This window comes from Botryllus schlosseri, chromosome 7 (assembly GCF_051294905.1).
Source record: "Botryllus schlosseri isolate E-star chromosome 7, Bs_hap1, whole genome shotgun sequence".
Lineage (NCBI taxonomy): Eukaryota > Metazoa > Chordata > Ascidiacea > Stolidobranchia > Styelidae > Botryllus > Botryllus schlosseri.
Window position 1 is genome coordinate 4,781,820 of NC_137242.1, and position 14,891 is coordinate 4,796,710.

The 14,891-nt window shown below is 40.0% G+C and overlaps 3 protein-coding genes across 3 annotated transcripts; 1 reads left to right on the forward strand and 2 right to left on the reverse strand.

The window, feature by feature from the left end:
• Positions 1-1,944: 1,944 nt before the first annotated feature.
• On the reverse strand, positions 1,945-7,617 carry LOC145443370 (uncharacterized). The gene is made up of 5 exons (XM_080321343.1): positions 7,417-7,617; positions 6,951-7,063; positions 6,663-6,881; positions 4,079-5,746; positions 1,945-2,798 (listed from the first exon to the last, which is right to left on the reverse strand). The coding sequence occupies exons 1-5, from the start codon at positions 7,583-7,585 to the stop codon at positions 2,085-2,087; spliced, it is 2,883 nt and encodes a 960-aa protein (XP_080177469.1). The 5' UTR covers positions 7,586-7,617; the 3' UTR covers positions 1,945-2,084.
• A 258-nt stretch (positions 7,618-7,875) lies between these two features.
• Positions 7,876-12,953, forward strand: LOC145443372 (LRP chaperone MESD-like). Its single transcript, XM_080321345.1, has 5 exons — positions 7,876-8,089; positions 8,657-8,728; positions 9,305-9,465; positions 9,559-9,693; positions 12,231-12,953. Exons 1-5 carry the CDS (start codon positions 7,952-7,954, stop codon positions 12,343-12,345), a joined length of 621 nt encoding a protein of 206 aa, XP_080177471.1. The 5' UTR covers positions 7,876-7,951; the 3' UTR covers positions 12,346-12,953.
• Positions 12,922-14,784, reverse strand: LOC145443371 (MIT domain-containing protein 1-like). Its single transcript, XM_080321344.1, has 4 exons — positions 14,502-14,784; positions 14,312-14,445; positions 13,742-13,846; positions 12,922-13,310 (listed from the first exon to the last, which is right to left on the reverse strand). Exons 1-4 carry the CDS (start codon positions 14,629-14,631, stop codon positions 12,948-12,950), a joined length of 732 nt encoding a protein of 243 aa, XP_080177470.1. The 5' UTR covers positions 14,632-14,784; the 3' UTR covers positions 12,922-12,947.
• Between the last annotated feature and the right edge of the window lie 107 nt (positions 14,785-14,891).

A 14,891-nucleotide genomic window follows, 5' to 3' on the forward strand; every position in this document is an offset into this window, starting at 1 on the left:
AGTACTGCAAGTAGGCAATAGCTACTTAAATGCTCCGAAAAAGCAGAAGCACTTCGATAAGTATAAACAGTATACGTACCTTTATCTAAATCAGACCTGGGCAAAGTGCGGCCCCCGAAGCCATTCTGTGCGGCCCGCGAAAGGTTGCTTGGAATTGATAACATTAAACCTGCTTTTTGAATGTTCATGCGTGGACTAAAGCCATAGGCTGTATCAACTAAACAGGAAATTCTTTTTCTCTGAAGCCTGTTCATTAATATACTACGATTACGCTGCCTACATATACGTAGGCCGACCTCGCATGCGTAATCCAGATTCGAAATAAAGGCAAGGTGGCAAAGTATGAGTAGCAATTAAAGTCACAAGAAATCACTCTTTCTATATAGTTTAGGTCAAACCCTCTTTGTTGACATTGTCAGATTGCGCATTATATGGTACGTGTTTCAAATTGTTACGTGAACCGTTTCCAAATCCCTAATTCGTAAAACATGTCAATCAGTGCTCGCAATAACTATATGACTCATCATATCTATCACCCATAAAGGCTGAACGAGCATGTCATAAAGAGAAACCTGAAAGCTTAAACTCAAAGAAGGTTTGGAGCACTAAATATTTATATACTGGAGTTAGGAGTAAACCAGTCCTTTTAGTTTTTGCCGAGCATCTCGCCAAGATTAAGGATTTTTATTTATGACAAAAACATGGAACGCTCGGTCAAGGGAGGGCAAGCTTCGCTCAACATCAAGGCTATTTGAGCTGTGCAATTCTCGGAATGCAACGACCAAGACAATAAGCTTCGTACTATCCCATATACATTTCAGTGAAGTGATTCTCGAACTTAGGGGCGTGAAAGCATCTGAAGGGAGGCGCGAGGCCGAAGTTATATGAAATTTTTTTTCGCGCTCTGCGCGATTTATCCCAACCTTATTGCATAGTCCGACTTGAATATTACAGAATTCTCTCATCAACAACCTTAACCTTGCATGCCGTTGGGATTTCTAGCATTCTGGTTGGAATTTTTCACTTTCATAAAGGGGGCGTGCCTAAAAAAGTTTGAGAGCCACTTTTTTAGTGTCTTAATAGAAGAACGTGGATATAGGGGTGTAAAGTGAGTTAAAAATGTAACATGTTTAACATTGTTTCGAATCATGATTGTAAATAGATCTTTGTTAATTAACCGCCATTTATCATTACCTTACAATATACACATTCACCTAGAAGTATTTATTAACAATGTAATTTAAAAATAAAATTAAAATACGCTGGAGAATATCGCTAAAAATTTCACTCGGCCCGCGGAGGAAAATAATTGCCCACCCTTAAATTCTAAATAGTAAGTTCAAGTAACACTGGAAGTAGTATTAAATCGTAACCGCTTGAGGAAGTAGTACAAATATATGTAAACCCAATAGTCAGGGTTGTAATGACTCGAGTCAATTTGTGTGTCGACTCGACTTGTACTCGAGTCATTGTACATGAATCAAGCCAAGTCATATGACACGAGACTAGGACGGCAAAGACGGACATTTCATTGTCATATCGAATAGTAAAGTCACCACGTTATTGGTATCTCGTCTATCAGTCCTGATACTTGACAAATGGGTACAGAAACTGTTAGGACTGAAGAACATTACGATATTATGAATGCCAGCCATTCTATATGAGATCACTCGAGAAGAGTTGAAAAGAGTGGGTTGAAACGGATTGAACTCAAAACTGAACAGTGAACACGATGACTTGATCTCGGACTCAAGTCACAACACTAGGACTTGGACTCGGCCCCCTACTCACTGACTCGGACTTGACTCGGTGATGAATTGAAAATGACTCGACTTGACTCGAGTCAAAGCTATAAAAGTGAGATTGACTTGTGACTTGGTTACAACCCTGCCCACGGTGTTCCGGTACCATAGCTTGAGCAGCCAATTATACATTCACAGTGCGCAATGCGTATATAATATATATATTTATAAAATTCAATAAAAAATTTCATTCAAATGCGAGTAAATAATAAAAATTTCATCGACGAATACAAAGCGACTCGCGCTGTATGCACACTATATACAATACATGGACGGCATAGGTCACAGCTCGAGACTGCTGTCGAACACACTAGAGGACGGGAAAAAATTGCCGAAATCTTCCTCCGAGTCGCTGCGACGCAGTCTCTGCGGCACTTCTTCGCGGTAGCTTGTCCTCGCGTGCAGCGCGGTCGATTTCGAGTCTAGCGCGCATGCGCAATTAGAATCAAACCCACGACTCAACCCGGGGGGAGCCCCAACACACATAGCGTACGGGTCGCCGCGATCTTGAGTCCCAGTGTTCGGTGGTGCGATTTTTGGATCACGAACCATGTTGCCGACCGTTTTATCAACCGGTTGGGTTTTATTGTCGGATATTCGCAACATTTTTTTCAAATGATTCGACGCCTCCTCGTTAGGACTCCATTTTTGATTCACAGCTTCCGGGTACTGAATCCCGACCCAATCGTTCATGCGCGGGGCGCAGGTTTCGGCGTTTAAAGGCGCGAGGCCCCCCGGCAGGCCCCCGAGCCAGGAGTTTTCGAAGGGTTTGAAAATGCCGGCGGTGCCGTTTATGATGGCGGGGCGCGCGTCGGTGGGCGCGTACGCGTAATCGCGCGGCGTCGCGAAGCGCGGGAATCCGTCTGGAAGGCTGTTTCCGGTCGGCGTGCCTTGGAAGAAAAAATCGAATACAGACGGCTTGCGACCACCCGTGCTGCAGAGATTTGTGTCGGACTGCGTGGCGATGTCTGGCTCGATTTTTCCGGAGTTGGAACGCTGGAAAAAATGAGATTTCTCTTATTAGAATAGGATCAAAATTATAGCTATACAGATAAATTTATCAAATTAGAAAAAAAATTATGAATTAACAAAAAATTTCGATTTACAACGAAACGCAACAGAAATCGGTCCCAGTTCATAACAAATCGGGTTCCTTCTCGTAACTATGAGAGTGACAATGTCTGTACTCCAGGGTTGCATTAAATAAAACGAATGGTGTTTTTTTGTAAGTTGTATAATTATGCCATAATTGTGTAAATACTTTCAAAAAACATGTTTTATGAGCCTACGGAAGATTACCACCCGAAATAGCCGACGTATACGATATGGGATGGGTGGAACCGTTGAAATAGTCGGTTCAACTATAGATAACTAACCTATGGATAGATACGCAACACCGTTCGTCACGCTTACTTGCCCGGAGGAAATTACTGCTCAGCAATCTGAACGCAACATAATTGCTAATCCCATTGCTGACGACCCGAACGCTCAAATTAAGTAACATTGATCATATTTGAAAGCTAGTGTCGCGCTTATTCTGAAAATATACATTAAAATTTTATCAGGGCAATGGAACCCTTTCGAAATAGCCTATAAAGTCTGAAAATGGGCATTGTTCTAAACAATCGCAACCACGCAACGATCATCGTTATGGTCATTGTGCTACGTCGCGGCCATTGTTTAGAACGATGCCGATTTCAAGACTTTCAAGGCTATTTCGAGGGGGTTCCGTTGTCTTGATGAAATTTTAATGTATATTTTCAGAATCAGCGCGACAGTAGCTTTCAAATAAGATCAATTTTACTCAATTTGAGCGCTCGGATCGTCAGCTATGGGATTTGCAGTTATGTTGCGTTCAGATAGCTGAGCAGTAATTTCCTCCGGGCAAGCAAGCGTGACGACGGGTGTTGCGTATCTATCCGTAGGTTAGTTATCTATAGTTCAACAGGTATAGTCCGCAGATATCTCGTCAAAGAGGCTATATTTACCCTATATTTTCAATTGTCAATGTCAATCCACTATGCCGTCACAATTTTATATTCGTGACGTCATGGCTTTAAAAACAATAACATTGTAGGGCCAACACCAAGCTTAACTGGTTTCGCACTATACAGTTCTCCTGCTGCATTTTCAGGAAAACCCGAAATTATATTAGAATGAAAATACGAACACAAACACATTTCACAAATTAGATAAAGAATTAGGTTACCGGCATTTCACTCTAATTACTGTATTAGACGACTAGCATTATCTAGTTGTTCCAGACCGCTCCTTACCTGCCCTTCTTCATGTTGTGACGCCGTTCCCAAAACGTCGAAATTACTGGATATTTTTAAATTTCTCGCGCTATTTCGCGGTTCTTCGTCTGACGCGTTGGAGAGGTTGCTCAAATCCAAGCGAGGCACCACAATTTCCGCATTTATATCGTCCCAGGCGATAGGACTCGGCGCGCTGTATATGTCATCCCCAGCGTCGGTTGTTAGGTCACTTCCAGCGGTGCGATCTGTCGCGATTGTGCAGTTACGTTCTATTCCCGTCTGTAGTAAATTCAATAGATTACAGCCCTTGTTATTCTCCATCTCGTAGTTTGCCGGACAAGGACTGACTCCATGAGCTGAGTCTTGTACAGTACTGATGTCCGTACTATCCGTGGGAAGTTGAGGTGCATTCGCACCCGCTGGATGTAACCCTGTTTCTTGAAAAGTATTTCGCTCCTTTTCCAGCGCGCATTTGCGAAGTTCGGACTCTTCAGGGACCACATTTTTGGATAGTTTAGGCACCATCGCACCCGTTGGTTGCAACCCTGATTCTTGAAAACTATTTCCTTGATCCTTGAAAATTTTTGCCTTTTCCAGCTCGAATTCGCTAAACCCTGATCCTACGCGGATAAAGTAATCTGATTCATTACACTGCTCCCTTCTCGCACATTCGTAACCCTCGTTTTGCATGGCAAAATCATCTCTATCCTTCTTTCGAGCTGACACCTTCGACATCGTAGTTGCCTTACGTTTACCCGGGTTCTGCACTAACTTCTCTTCAAACGGCTTTGCCTTTTTCTTTTTCTCGCACTCTCGAGGTATTTCGCGCTTTTGGGTCTTCCCTGAGTCTGTTTGGTACGGCTTCGCAGTCTTGGGCGGCGTTTTCTTTGACGTATACGTCTGGGTGTGGATTACTTCTGACGACTGTTTGGTGTCTTGTGAAGTTTTGGTTTTCGTGGGGTATTTGTCGACTGTTTTAACGTTTTTAGAGCTGCTTTTCGGATGAATGAAGGATCCGGCTTGGCTAATAACTTCCGGCCGTTTGGATTCGGCCTGAATTCTACCGGGTTTGATATTCGCGACATCGCTCGGACATGCGACTTTCTTTTTACCGGGGATTTCTAGAAGATAATCCTGCTTTTTACCAACTAAACTGGGCCTCGGCTCGGCTAACGCCTTTGCGTACGATTTGGAAATGTTTATGATGCTGGTACGAGATTCGAATTGCACGAATTTGGAAGGTTTGTGTGAGTGATTTTTTTCTACGTCCTGCGGCTTTTTTGTTACCTTTGCCGCTGTTTTAACGTTTGGCTTTCCGGAAGCAGTATTAGCACCGACCTCTGCGTTATTCAAATGATGGGTGGATGATGTATTTTGATTATTGTGTGACGCTTCTTGCTTTTGCGAGAGCCTGTCCAGCTCCTCCAATTCTCGCTGCAATTGCTTGGCGAATTCCATGTCGGCGCATACCTGACACAGTGGCACCGAACTTTGCTTGGCGCAGTCCATGCCGCACCCGAGACTTGGATTGGGCGATTCGATGGAATCGCTGATGCCTTCAAACTCGAATGAGATCCGGGGTTGAAGATTTTGGTGGTTGCGATCATGCCTCGGGATTTGATCACGGCTCTCGTTGCTTTCTGAGTTGATTCCTTTCCTCTTTTCACTCGGATCTCTTTCGGAATCCTGTAATAGCCAAAGATGTTTGGTTAATATAGAGTCACCAATCACCATACGTCCCCCTTTTGGGGAGATTTCTCCTCCTTTTCCAGGTTTTTGGAAATGTCCGCGGAGAACGCCTAAATGTCCTCCTTTTTGGCAATTCGTCCTCCTTTACAGCTTTTAGGGCTGATAGATGGACAGATTCGAGTGAAAATGGGCATAAATGACGCTATTAGGAAACTCGTGGTTCGAACGGAAGCGATGACCTCTAAAGTAAAAAGAGATGACCTTTTTTAGTTAACCAACCACAATGTCGGGAAAAAATTACCATTTTCCGGATTTTAGTCCATTATTGTAAGTCTGAAAATTTTGAAAAAGTGTCGCTTCCTTTCCCGATTCCAAAATATGGTAACCCTAGTTAATATAAAGTGAAGTATTGTTGCTATTGACAACGTACTGTGTAACGCATAATCTGCAACTTTCACTTGAGCACCAACGTGACTATACTTCGACCAGGTCGTCTGCGTATAAGGTATGTGAAGCCGATGGATTTTTACGAGCATAGCAAGGAACTACCAGTACCAGGTAAAAACTTCAGTTAGGAATGACGTCACTAATACGACGACAATGTCCGAAATCTAAGTCCAATAATTACAAACATAAAGGTTATCACCGTATGTTAGCACGCTCAAACACGAGACTATCATGGAGATCCAGAGAGCATATTTTTGACAATTTATTGTAAATATTGTATGTATTTGTTTATTCTTATGTTTTCAGCAGGTAACTCTGCCAACGTGATCTAAAAGTGTCGGATTTTGAATCTCTATTATCAAAATAGGCTTCTCAAAAGAGTAGAAACACACATACAGCTCCGATAATTTTCGATTGCTCCCTGAAATGTATGTATATAATATATATGTAATTACATATGAGATACCTCTTTCTGAGGTTGTTTTTCAAGCTTTGGATTCACTTTTGTCATGACGCTTTCAGCATATTTCCAACAGGTTTCTTCGTCCACGATATCACGAGGATATCTAGCGTAATACCTCGCCAGATTTGTGACTGAAACGTTCTTCTTCAAGCAACTTTCGGAGGACAGGCGATCAATTTCAAGCTCTACCCATTCTTCGACAAAATCCCATAGAATTCCGAGCTTATAATGAAAAGGACAAGACTAGACATTAGACAATGTGCATTAGAGATTGACTGCTCCAGCGTATACTTTTTTCGTGTGGAGGTCTGCAAGCTTCTTACGTCTTCTTTCGCATCTTAGTCGAAGAACAGTCTCCTGCCTGCTGTCTTCGATTTTGAGTTGAGTTTTACTGTCGTCGCAGTCTAAGGAAACGATATTTGAATAAGTTATGAACCTAAAAAGATATCGTGCAATAATCGTAAAAAATATTATGTACTGGATCAGGAGTGATCATCGTAAGTATCGAATTGCTCATTGAGTAAAAAACGATACGCAATTCCATTTGGTCTGTTGCTTCACTGCAAGGTACCGGCTATTTAGTATCCACAGCTTGATAGGGTAGGTAGGCTAAGGATATTTTTCATTCCTACAGAATACCATCTTCCTCATCTAGCGGATCAAGTTGAAGGTCGGGGTATAAATGATCGTGCTTTCTTAATAATAATGTTCATCACAATATAGAAAAAAATGTAGTTATAGAATATGGTTCCTGCACCCGCGTTCGAGTTGGAGGTTTGATATTCGGACGATGCTTTTTGACTCAATAACTTTTGAAGCGCCGCCTCTTCGCCCTTTATGATCACCTTCAGTTTCTCCTCTTGTTTCCGAATAGGCTCTAGTTTCCAACGAAATTTCAGATCGTCACAGGACAAATGGGTTTCCATCACAAACCCATAAGACAAATTTCTATATTTTCTGGTTGACAACTTCAATTCAAATCAACTCGAGTGACCTCACAATCGGTATACCGTATGATGTCACAGAGAAATGAGTATCTCGGAGATATTGCTGTGGTCATGGAAAACTGAAGCAGGTTAAATCTAATTGCAGCGATGCAGAACGAGTTATCGTATTGTTGGTTTTGCTAAACGGGTTTCCCCGTTTGCGGAAATTTCGTCGCGACCGCCCAGCCGGAAGGACACGTAATTTGAGTTCTCATGCTATATATAAGTTACAATGTACGGTTGATATAATATTTTCTTTGTACTGCATAGAGTTTATAACTAGGTCGCTCATTGTAAACACTGAACATGAAAGTAGTTACATTATTCGTGCTGATGTTGGTTACGGTCGCGGTCGCAGAGAAGGATAACAAGAAGCCTAAAAAGAAGAAAGATCCAAGGGACTATACTGACGCTGACATTTACAAATTAGAAGAAGAATGGACGGTACATTTTCTTTTCTGGGCTTATCTTATCTTACCTACACTGTATTTCATACATATTCAGCAAATTCTATCAAGATCATATATTGCAGCAGACAATACGCTCAGGTTGCCCAATTTATTCCACTCGAAGCTTTTTGACTGACTCTCATCAGGAGCAAACGTCAGTAAATGTGGTTAATCAAATTCGAAATATAGAAAGAATGTATGATATATCACTTTATAACGTTATATTGAAACTATCATATAGGCCTACTCTACTCTGGTTGCGGTGAACTTGAACATCGGCTTAATCATGTCACTAGTATACCATTCAATGGTCAATACCGATCAAGCGTTGTGTTGTATTGTTCGCACATTATTTTTTGGCTCCTTGGTTGGTCTTTCTCATCATCTGAATCGCACGCACTATTATGCAAACACGACCTGCACACGGTCACCGGACCACATAGGGTGCGCTAGCCACTGTCCATTAGAAGTTATTAGAATGCCGGTATTAACAGCGTAATGACATAGATCTAAATCTTTTTTCATGGGAAAGTATTTTGACATGTACATTCCTCTCATTCAGGAAGATGGAGATATCGATGAAGGAGATCTTCCAGAACATCAGAGAAAAGCAGAGCCAATCGACTTCAGTAAGGTAGCTATCAGACATGATTTGTTCAACTTTCTCTTTGTATGATATTAGATTTTCCCCAGACTTTCAAATAGTTCAAATGTTGTAATCTACATGTTATGTGCTTTTCTTGAAATTGGTTCCACCGCCACAATTAGAAATTGCGAAATCCGTATTAACAAGTTACGGTTATCGATTATCATAACGATGCAATACCTTATTGATCTTTCAACATTGTTTATTTTGGTATTTTTCATACTTTGGTTCCATTAATATGTACTTTCAGTGATATGCTGCACTCCGTAAGATATAACTGGTCCACAGTTGGACACCCGTTGATGCCAGGGAATATTTTTCACTCACAATGCTTGTGCATGATTTATTTTGGTATATTTCATACTCTTCATGCCATTGATGGTTCACTTGGTTCAGTGATATGCTGCACTTTGTAAAATATTACTGGGTTGGACACTCATTAATGCCAGATAATATTTTCCTCGCATTGTGCTTACAAGTACCACAATAACAGACATGTTTTGGCATACAATTTAATGTTTGAAATGCTGTTAAATAAATGTCACATTCTTTTTTGCTATATAGATTGATACAAGCGATCCTGAAGGTGTAATAAAGATGACGAAACGACACAAAACGTTAATGATGTTCGCAACTGTCTCTGGTGACCCATCCGAAGAGGAGACGGATGAAATCACTGCTCTGTGGCAAAGCTCCTTATACAATGCAAATATAGAAATTACAAGGTAACAGGAATTTTTGCATTTGCATGCGACTAGCTGAATACAGTGATACAAATTTTTATACTTGCTCAAAACGATGTTGATATATATTTTCAGGTTCGTAATAAGCGCGAACCGTATCTTGATAAAACTTGTCGATGGCTCATATGCGTACGAGATAAAAGACTTTTTGGTGGAACAAGACCGATGTGAATCAGTTACCATTGAAGGACAAACATACCATGGGAAAGCGTGAGTGTGACCTGTACCTATTATACAGCAAATTTTATGACTTTGCTCTGTACATATTCAACTACATGTCAAACCATAGTTGGTCAACATAACATGTATCGTTATTAAGACTGAGCTTTTGGTGTCAATCTAGGGTTGTAAAATACAGAAAAAATTGAACTAACACTCCAAGCTTAGGAGGCAGTAATTGATTTCCTATGTCTAAAAATTTTGGATCAAAATCATAAATTTGGCAATTTTTTTTCGCTCGACCTCAAAAAATGACATGTTTTACATGGTAATGACTACCGTATATTTGAAGTCTGGAGTCTTAAGGCTTTGAAGAAGGCAGGGATATATAGAACTGAATGCGCGAATCTGGACCCACTTAGGTAATACCGCGATGACGCAATTGACGCAGTCAGCCATCCCGGAGTTCTATGTATCCCTGGAAGAAGGATATCAGACAGCAGTGGTCGGATTTTGTTGTCAGTGATTCATAGTCCTATAATCTTAGAGCACTCTAAGCAGCAACAAATGTGTAGAAAGAATCCATTATAATACCAAGCCAAAACAAGAAATATTGAAAAACAATTTAGTATTTTCCACAAGATGGTGTCCAAGATCTGTCATGGTTACTACTTGCTACAAACTGGCAGAGATGAGCGGATTTGAAATTTCTATGTCCTAATCCAATCCAAATCCGAACCTTCAAATCCAAATCCTAATCCATAACTTTTTCATATTCAAGTCCATGTCCAATCCTAATCCGATTCCAACTGGAAATTCAGAAAAAATACTAATTTATGCAATGGAGGGATTCGAAAATTTTCTGTTACAACCAACGATTCACTTGATTCAAGATAACCTAGTAACCATAAGTACATTAATAACTGATTTGAATAAAGCTTGTCGCCATTCGCCACACGACATTTCAATCTCCCAGAAAATAGATAAATCCAATCCAAATCCTAATCCGTTCTGAAAAAATGTCTAATCCAAATCCAATCCAAATCCGACAAAATTTCACAAATCCCGTTTTTTCAAAACCTAATCCTAATCCATGCTCATCTCTGCAAACTGGCTCAATTCGCTGTTCATTGCCTTTGGTGGCCATAGAAGTCACAGTATTTGCAAATCTCAAATCGTCGCAGTGGAATCAAAGTGACTTATGTCCCGTTTTCAAATTTTGAAGGTCCATTTTTAAAACTTGACAGAAATCAAGTTTTTGAAGATATTTCAAGTTTTTTCGGCCACATCTTGGTCATGGTTATGTCTGTCTCATTATTTCAAAGTTAATCAGGGCCAATATATGGCTGAAAGAAGATGAGACCTTGACGTAAAGTCAATTATCTCAAAATGTGTAAAATGGACATAAGTCACTTTAATTCCACTGCGACGAAATGATCCTGTAAAATATGATTGGTATGCAAAAATGTGGAGTTTTATAAGATTAGCTATAGGCCTTTCCTGGCATTAAGAGAGAAAATTAGCAGATTGAATATTTTCAAATCCAAATCCTATTCAAGAATAAAGCATCTAATCAAAGTCCAAATCTTTTGATTACATAGGGTTACGATCAGGGTTGTAACCGAGTCACAAGTCAATCTCACTTGAATAGTTTTGACTCAAGTCAAGTCGAGTCATTTTCAATTCACCACTGAGGTAAGTCCGAGTCCAAGTCACGCCGTAGAGTGTCAAGTCCGAGTCATAGTGTTTTGACTCGAGTCCAAGACATTATATTGACTGTTCAGTTCTGAGATAAAGTCATGTGAAACCAACTTTTTACAACTCTGATATCGGTGATATCGATAGTTTCGCATTCATAATATAATGAATTTCCTCACTTTTAACAGTTTCTGGTAGCATTTTGAAGTACCAGAACTCAAAGACGAAATAATAATACTGTGATAACTTTACTATTCTTCGAAATTACAATGAAATGGCTGTGTTGGTAGACCAAGTCATGCGCAATGACTTGAGTACAAGTCATTTTTCATTTTTAAGAAAATGACTCGAGTCACCTAAAAATCGCGACCCGGGTCGAGTCATGACTCGAGTTATTATAACCCTGGCTACCATACGTCCTTTTCTAGGATTTGTCCTCTTTTTTCACTGAATTAAAAGTGTCCTCGGAGGACGTCTATATGCTCTTTTTTGGGAATTTGCCCTCTTTTTATAGAAAAACTATTAAAATTAGATCCAAAACCTAACACCGACACACCGAACGTCAGAGTTTCATAGCGATGATTTTTTTTTAGTCAGCACCACTTTTGGTCCAAAAATTTTCAAAATACCCGGTTTTCTTTTCCTCGCGCCGCAGCTTTCAGAAATTTTGAAAAGTGTCCTTATTTTCGGATTTCAAAATAAGGGAACCCTAGATTACATCAATGCAATGAAAGCCTCGTGGAAATTGAAAATTATTAGAAATGTCATGTCCTGAATTCGTTTTATAAAATCATCAATCCCAAATCTTCAATTCCAAATTCAAGCGACATGTGCTAACCAAATAACTCTGGAACATCGAAGATGCTTAAAGTGATGTGCATATTTTGTAGGTCGCCGGAGTATAAAAAGGAAAGTAAAGACAGCAAGAAGAGTAAAGATCAAAAGAAATCGAAGAAATCATCGGGAAAAAAGAAAAACGCAAAGAAGAACAAGGATGAATTGTAAAATCTCCGTGCCACACGCAGCCGGCGTACAATCTTGCAATCATTTTTCTCTGAATTTTGATACTAACCATGTCCAACAAGAATTATTTATCAAACTTTGGTGTTACGTTTGATGCAAAACTGATTGTGTTGCGCATGCGCTATACACTATACAGGCCTATGTCTTGTCTGCAATCATTCTGATCTTGAGATATCCTACATTTGTTGAATCAGATAATTGGTTGTGTTGTTCGTACTATTCTGCCTTCTCGTATGATTGCATCCAAGATTATTGTTGAAACACATTTTGATACTATGAGGAAACGTTTATTGCTTTGTTCGAGATTTGTCTACGAAGGGTTGATACATGTGATAGAAACTGTTCCTATTATTTGTGGTGTATCTACTATGCCAGTCCAGGTCTTGTCTGCAATGCAAGCCTTCCAATTCTTGGATATCCCAGATCCATTAAATCATATTTGGCTGTGATCTCAGGTACTATTCTATTTCTCATGCCATTGAAGCTTACCGTCGAAACACATTTTGATACTATGACATGACATATTGAATACTCCTATCAAATTGAATTGTGCATCGATGAACTGCAATAAAAATTATATTCGTTCATGATTTATCGGATGTTGCCTTTACATGCGTCGAGTGGAAGATATCTACTGTCGTGGAATGACAAGGTCGCAAATCTAAATTGTGCGTCCCTAACGATAATTTATCAATCCTTTTAAAATAGTCCAATCCTCGCCCGATTTTAATGATCCAACCGTTACTAAGTCGGATTTCTCTATCGTGAAGGGAGTCCGAGTAGTAAATTTTCAACGAGACATTCTTTTTCTGGAGTCCAGAGAAGACGTGCTGTAGGTTTTCTGCTTGCTGGTGCTGGCCCGGATCGCTGGATGTAGTGAGGTGAATTTCACGCAGCTTGCTGCAACGGCACACCAAAAGCTCGCAGAATTGTAGAAAATTGTTGATCTGTGAGAAATTAAGGATAGTCACCGCAGGCTTTAACAACATTGTTAGTGCACTTCAATGCAGGATGTGCTACAATAGTTTGCTGGAGCATTTGAAAATGAACATATTTTTTGAGTGGAACGAGTAATTGAAGGTGACACTGGAATCGAATATAATCCACCCTCATTCATCAACTATTTGGTTATGATTGGATCTTTCAGGTTACTCCCATTTCAGCTTTTGAAGCAGATTTACTTCCTACTCAAATCGTGGTAGAAATGTTAAAATTCTCATTACTCTGATGGCAACCACACTGGTTTTAAATTTGATATTGTTCATGCAGATACGTTCCAAAATTTCGATGCTGGGTGAGCTATTGGCGACTTGAAGTATTCTACATCAATTCTTCCACCCATTGCTTGTATTTCTCAAAATACTATATTTCAAGACACCTGATGAAAATTTCGAATGTATGCATCTTCTATAAAAACTTCAGACACCGAGTCATCCAAGTACGGCCCAAAAATATGCGCATAGCCATTTCCCGTGCTGTATTCCTGTAATGCAAGATTCAATATGTGACGCAGGCAAATGCGAAGCAGTGGGAAGTGATTTAAAATGAATTTATAAAGACTTAGTACTATGGGGGAACTCATAGGTGAAATTGAAGTATAGGGTTCGATTTTTGTTATGTACTTACGTAGAGAGCTGTAAATTAACAAACCTTTATTCGCTATAATTCAGCATAGAAAGGGGACGCGTTATATTAAAATTTCGTTTTCAACATGGTTGGTCAATCCACCATTACCTATTGACCCTACTGGAATCACGGTACGTTTTGCCTAATATAAGAAGAGAGCAGTGACGATTTTCCAAGTTGCAGTAGTTCAATAAAAAATAATCAAAAAACAAAACATATAGTGTGACAGTGAGCACAGGACACCGATTCCATACAGGCTTATTGAAAGTTTTGCGAGGTCTGCGTTTTCACGTTCTATGTCACAAATGCACATTCTAGAGACCTGTATGTGAATCTGTTCGTGATATTTGCCTTCCTGTTTCTGTTTCTGAATCGTATCTTTTATTTCCTCAGCTCTCGTTATGTATTCGGACAATTTCTCGCGAAATCTCTTCTTTTTTTCTTGGTCAGTGCACGCTGCAAAATTTCAACGAATAACTCTCAACTTTGAACGAGATACAGAATGTTCCAACATTTTAGAACGACGAGAAGCAAGTCGATCCCTTCTTCGTAACAAGTTAGCGCAGGTTGCAATCTTTTTTCCTGCTCGTGCTCAATGGCTCGTGATATGATCCTGATAGCTGAAGTTTGAATCCCCTCCATAACAAAACAACAGGCTGTGATCCCACTCGAGATTCGTAACAAGACACTAGATTTGACAAGTGAAAAGTGCTGAATTGAAGACGGTTATACATTAGTTTTGGAATATACGGCTAGCTTAAGATTAAACTTTTGTTCGCCAGCTGCTGGACGATTCCCCCTGGTTTCTCCCGGACCTGCAGTTTGTTTGTTTACATCGGGCGTCATCTTATGATTTGGCGCTGCCAGTGACCAGAATGTGATATATGTGTAGAGATAGGGAT

What these genes read in the sequence shown, in the direction of transcription:
- LOC145443372 (XM_080321345.1), top strand. Translation starts at nt 7,952, where the DNA reads ATGAAAGTAGTTACATTATTCGTGCTGATGTTGGTTACGGTCGCGGTC. An exon ending in AATTAGAAGAAGAATGGACG is followed by an intron (nt 8,090 to 8,656) that starts GTACATTTTCTT and finishes CCTCTCATTCAG; the next exon opens with GAAGATGGAGATATCGATGA. An exon ending in AGCCAATCGACTTCAGTAAG is followed by an intron (nt 8,729 to 9,304) that starts GTAGCTATCAGA and finishes TTTGCTATATAG; the next exon opens with ATTGATACAAGCGATCCTGA.
- LOC145443370 (XM_080321343.1), bottom strand. Translation starts at nt 7,585, where the DNA reads ATGGAAACCCATTTGTCCTGTGACGATCTGAAATTTCGTTGGAAACTA. An exon ending in AACCTCCAACTCGAACGCGG is followed by an intron (nt 7,064 to 7,416) that starts GTGCAGGAACCA and finishes TCGTTTCCTTAG; the next exon opens with ACTGCGACGACAGTAAAACT. An exon ending in AAAAACAACCTCAGAAAGAG is followed by an intron (nt 5,747 to 6,662) that starts GTATCTCATATG and finishes TGGCTATTACAG; the next exon opens with GATTCCGAAAGAGATCCGAG.
- LOC145443371 (XM_080321344.1), bottom strand. Translation starts at nt 14,631, where the DNA reads ATGGAGGGGATTCAAACTTCAGCTATCAGGATCATATCACGAGCCATT. An exon ending in GCTTCTCGTCGTTCTAAAAT is followed by an intron (nt 14,446 to 14,501) that starts GTTGGAACATTC and finishes GAAATTTTGCAG; the next exon opens with CGTGCACTGACCAAGAAAAA. An exon ending in ACATTCGAAATTTTCATCAG is followed by an intron (nt 13,311 to 13,741) that starts GTGTCTTGAAAT and finishes AATTTCTCACAG; the next exon opens with ATCAACAATTTTCTACAATT.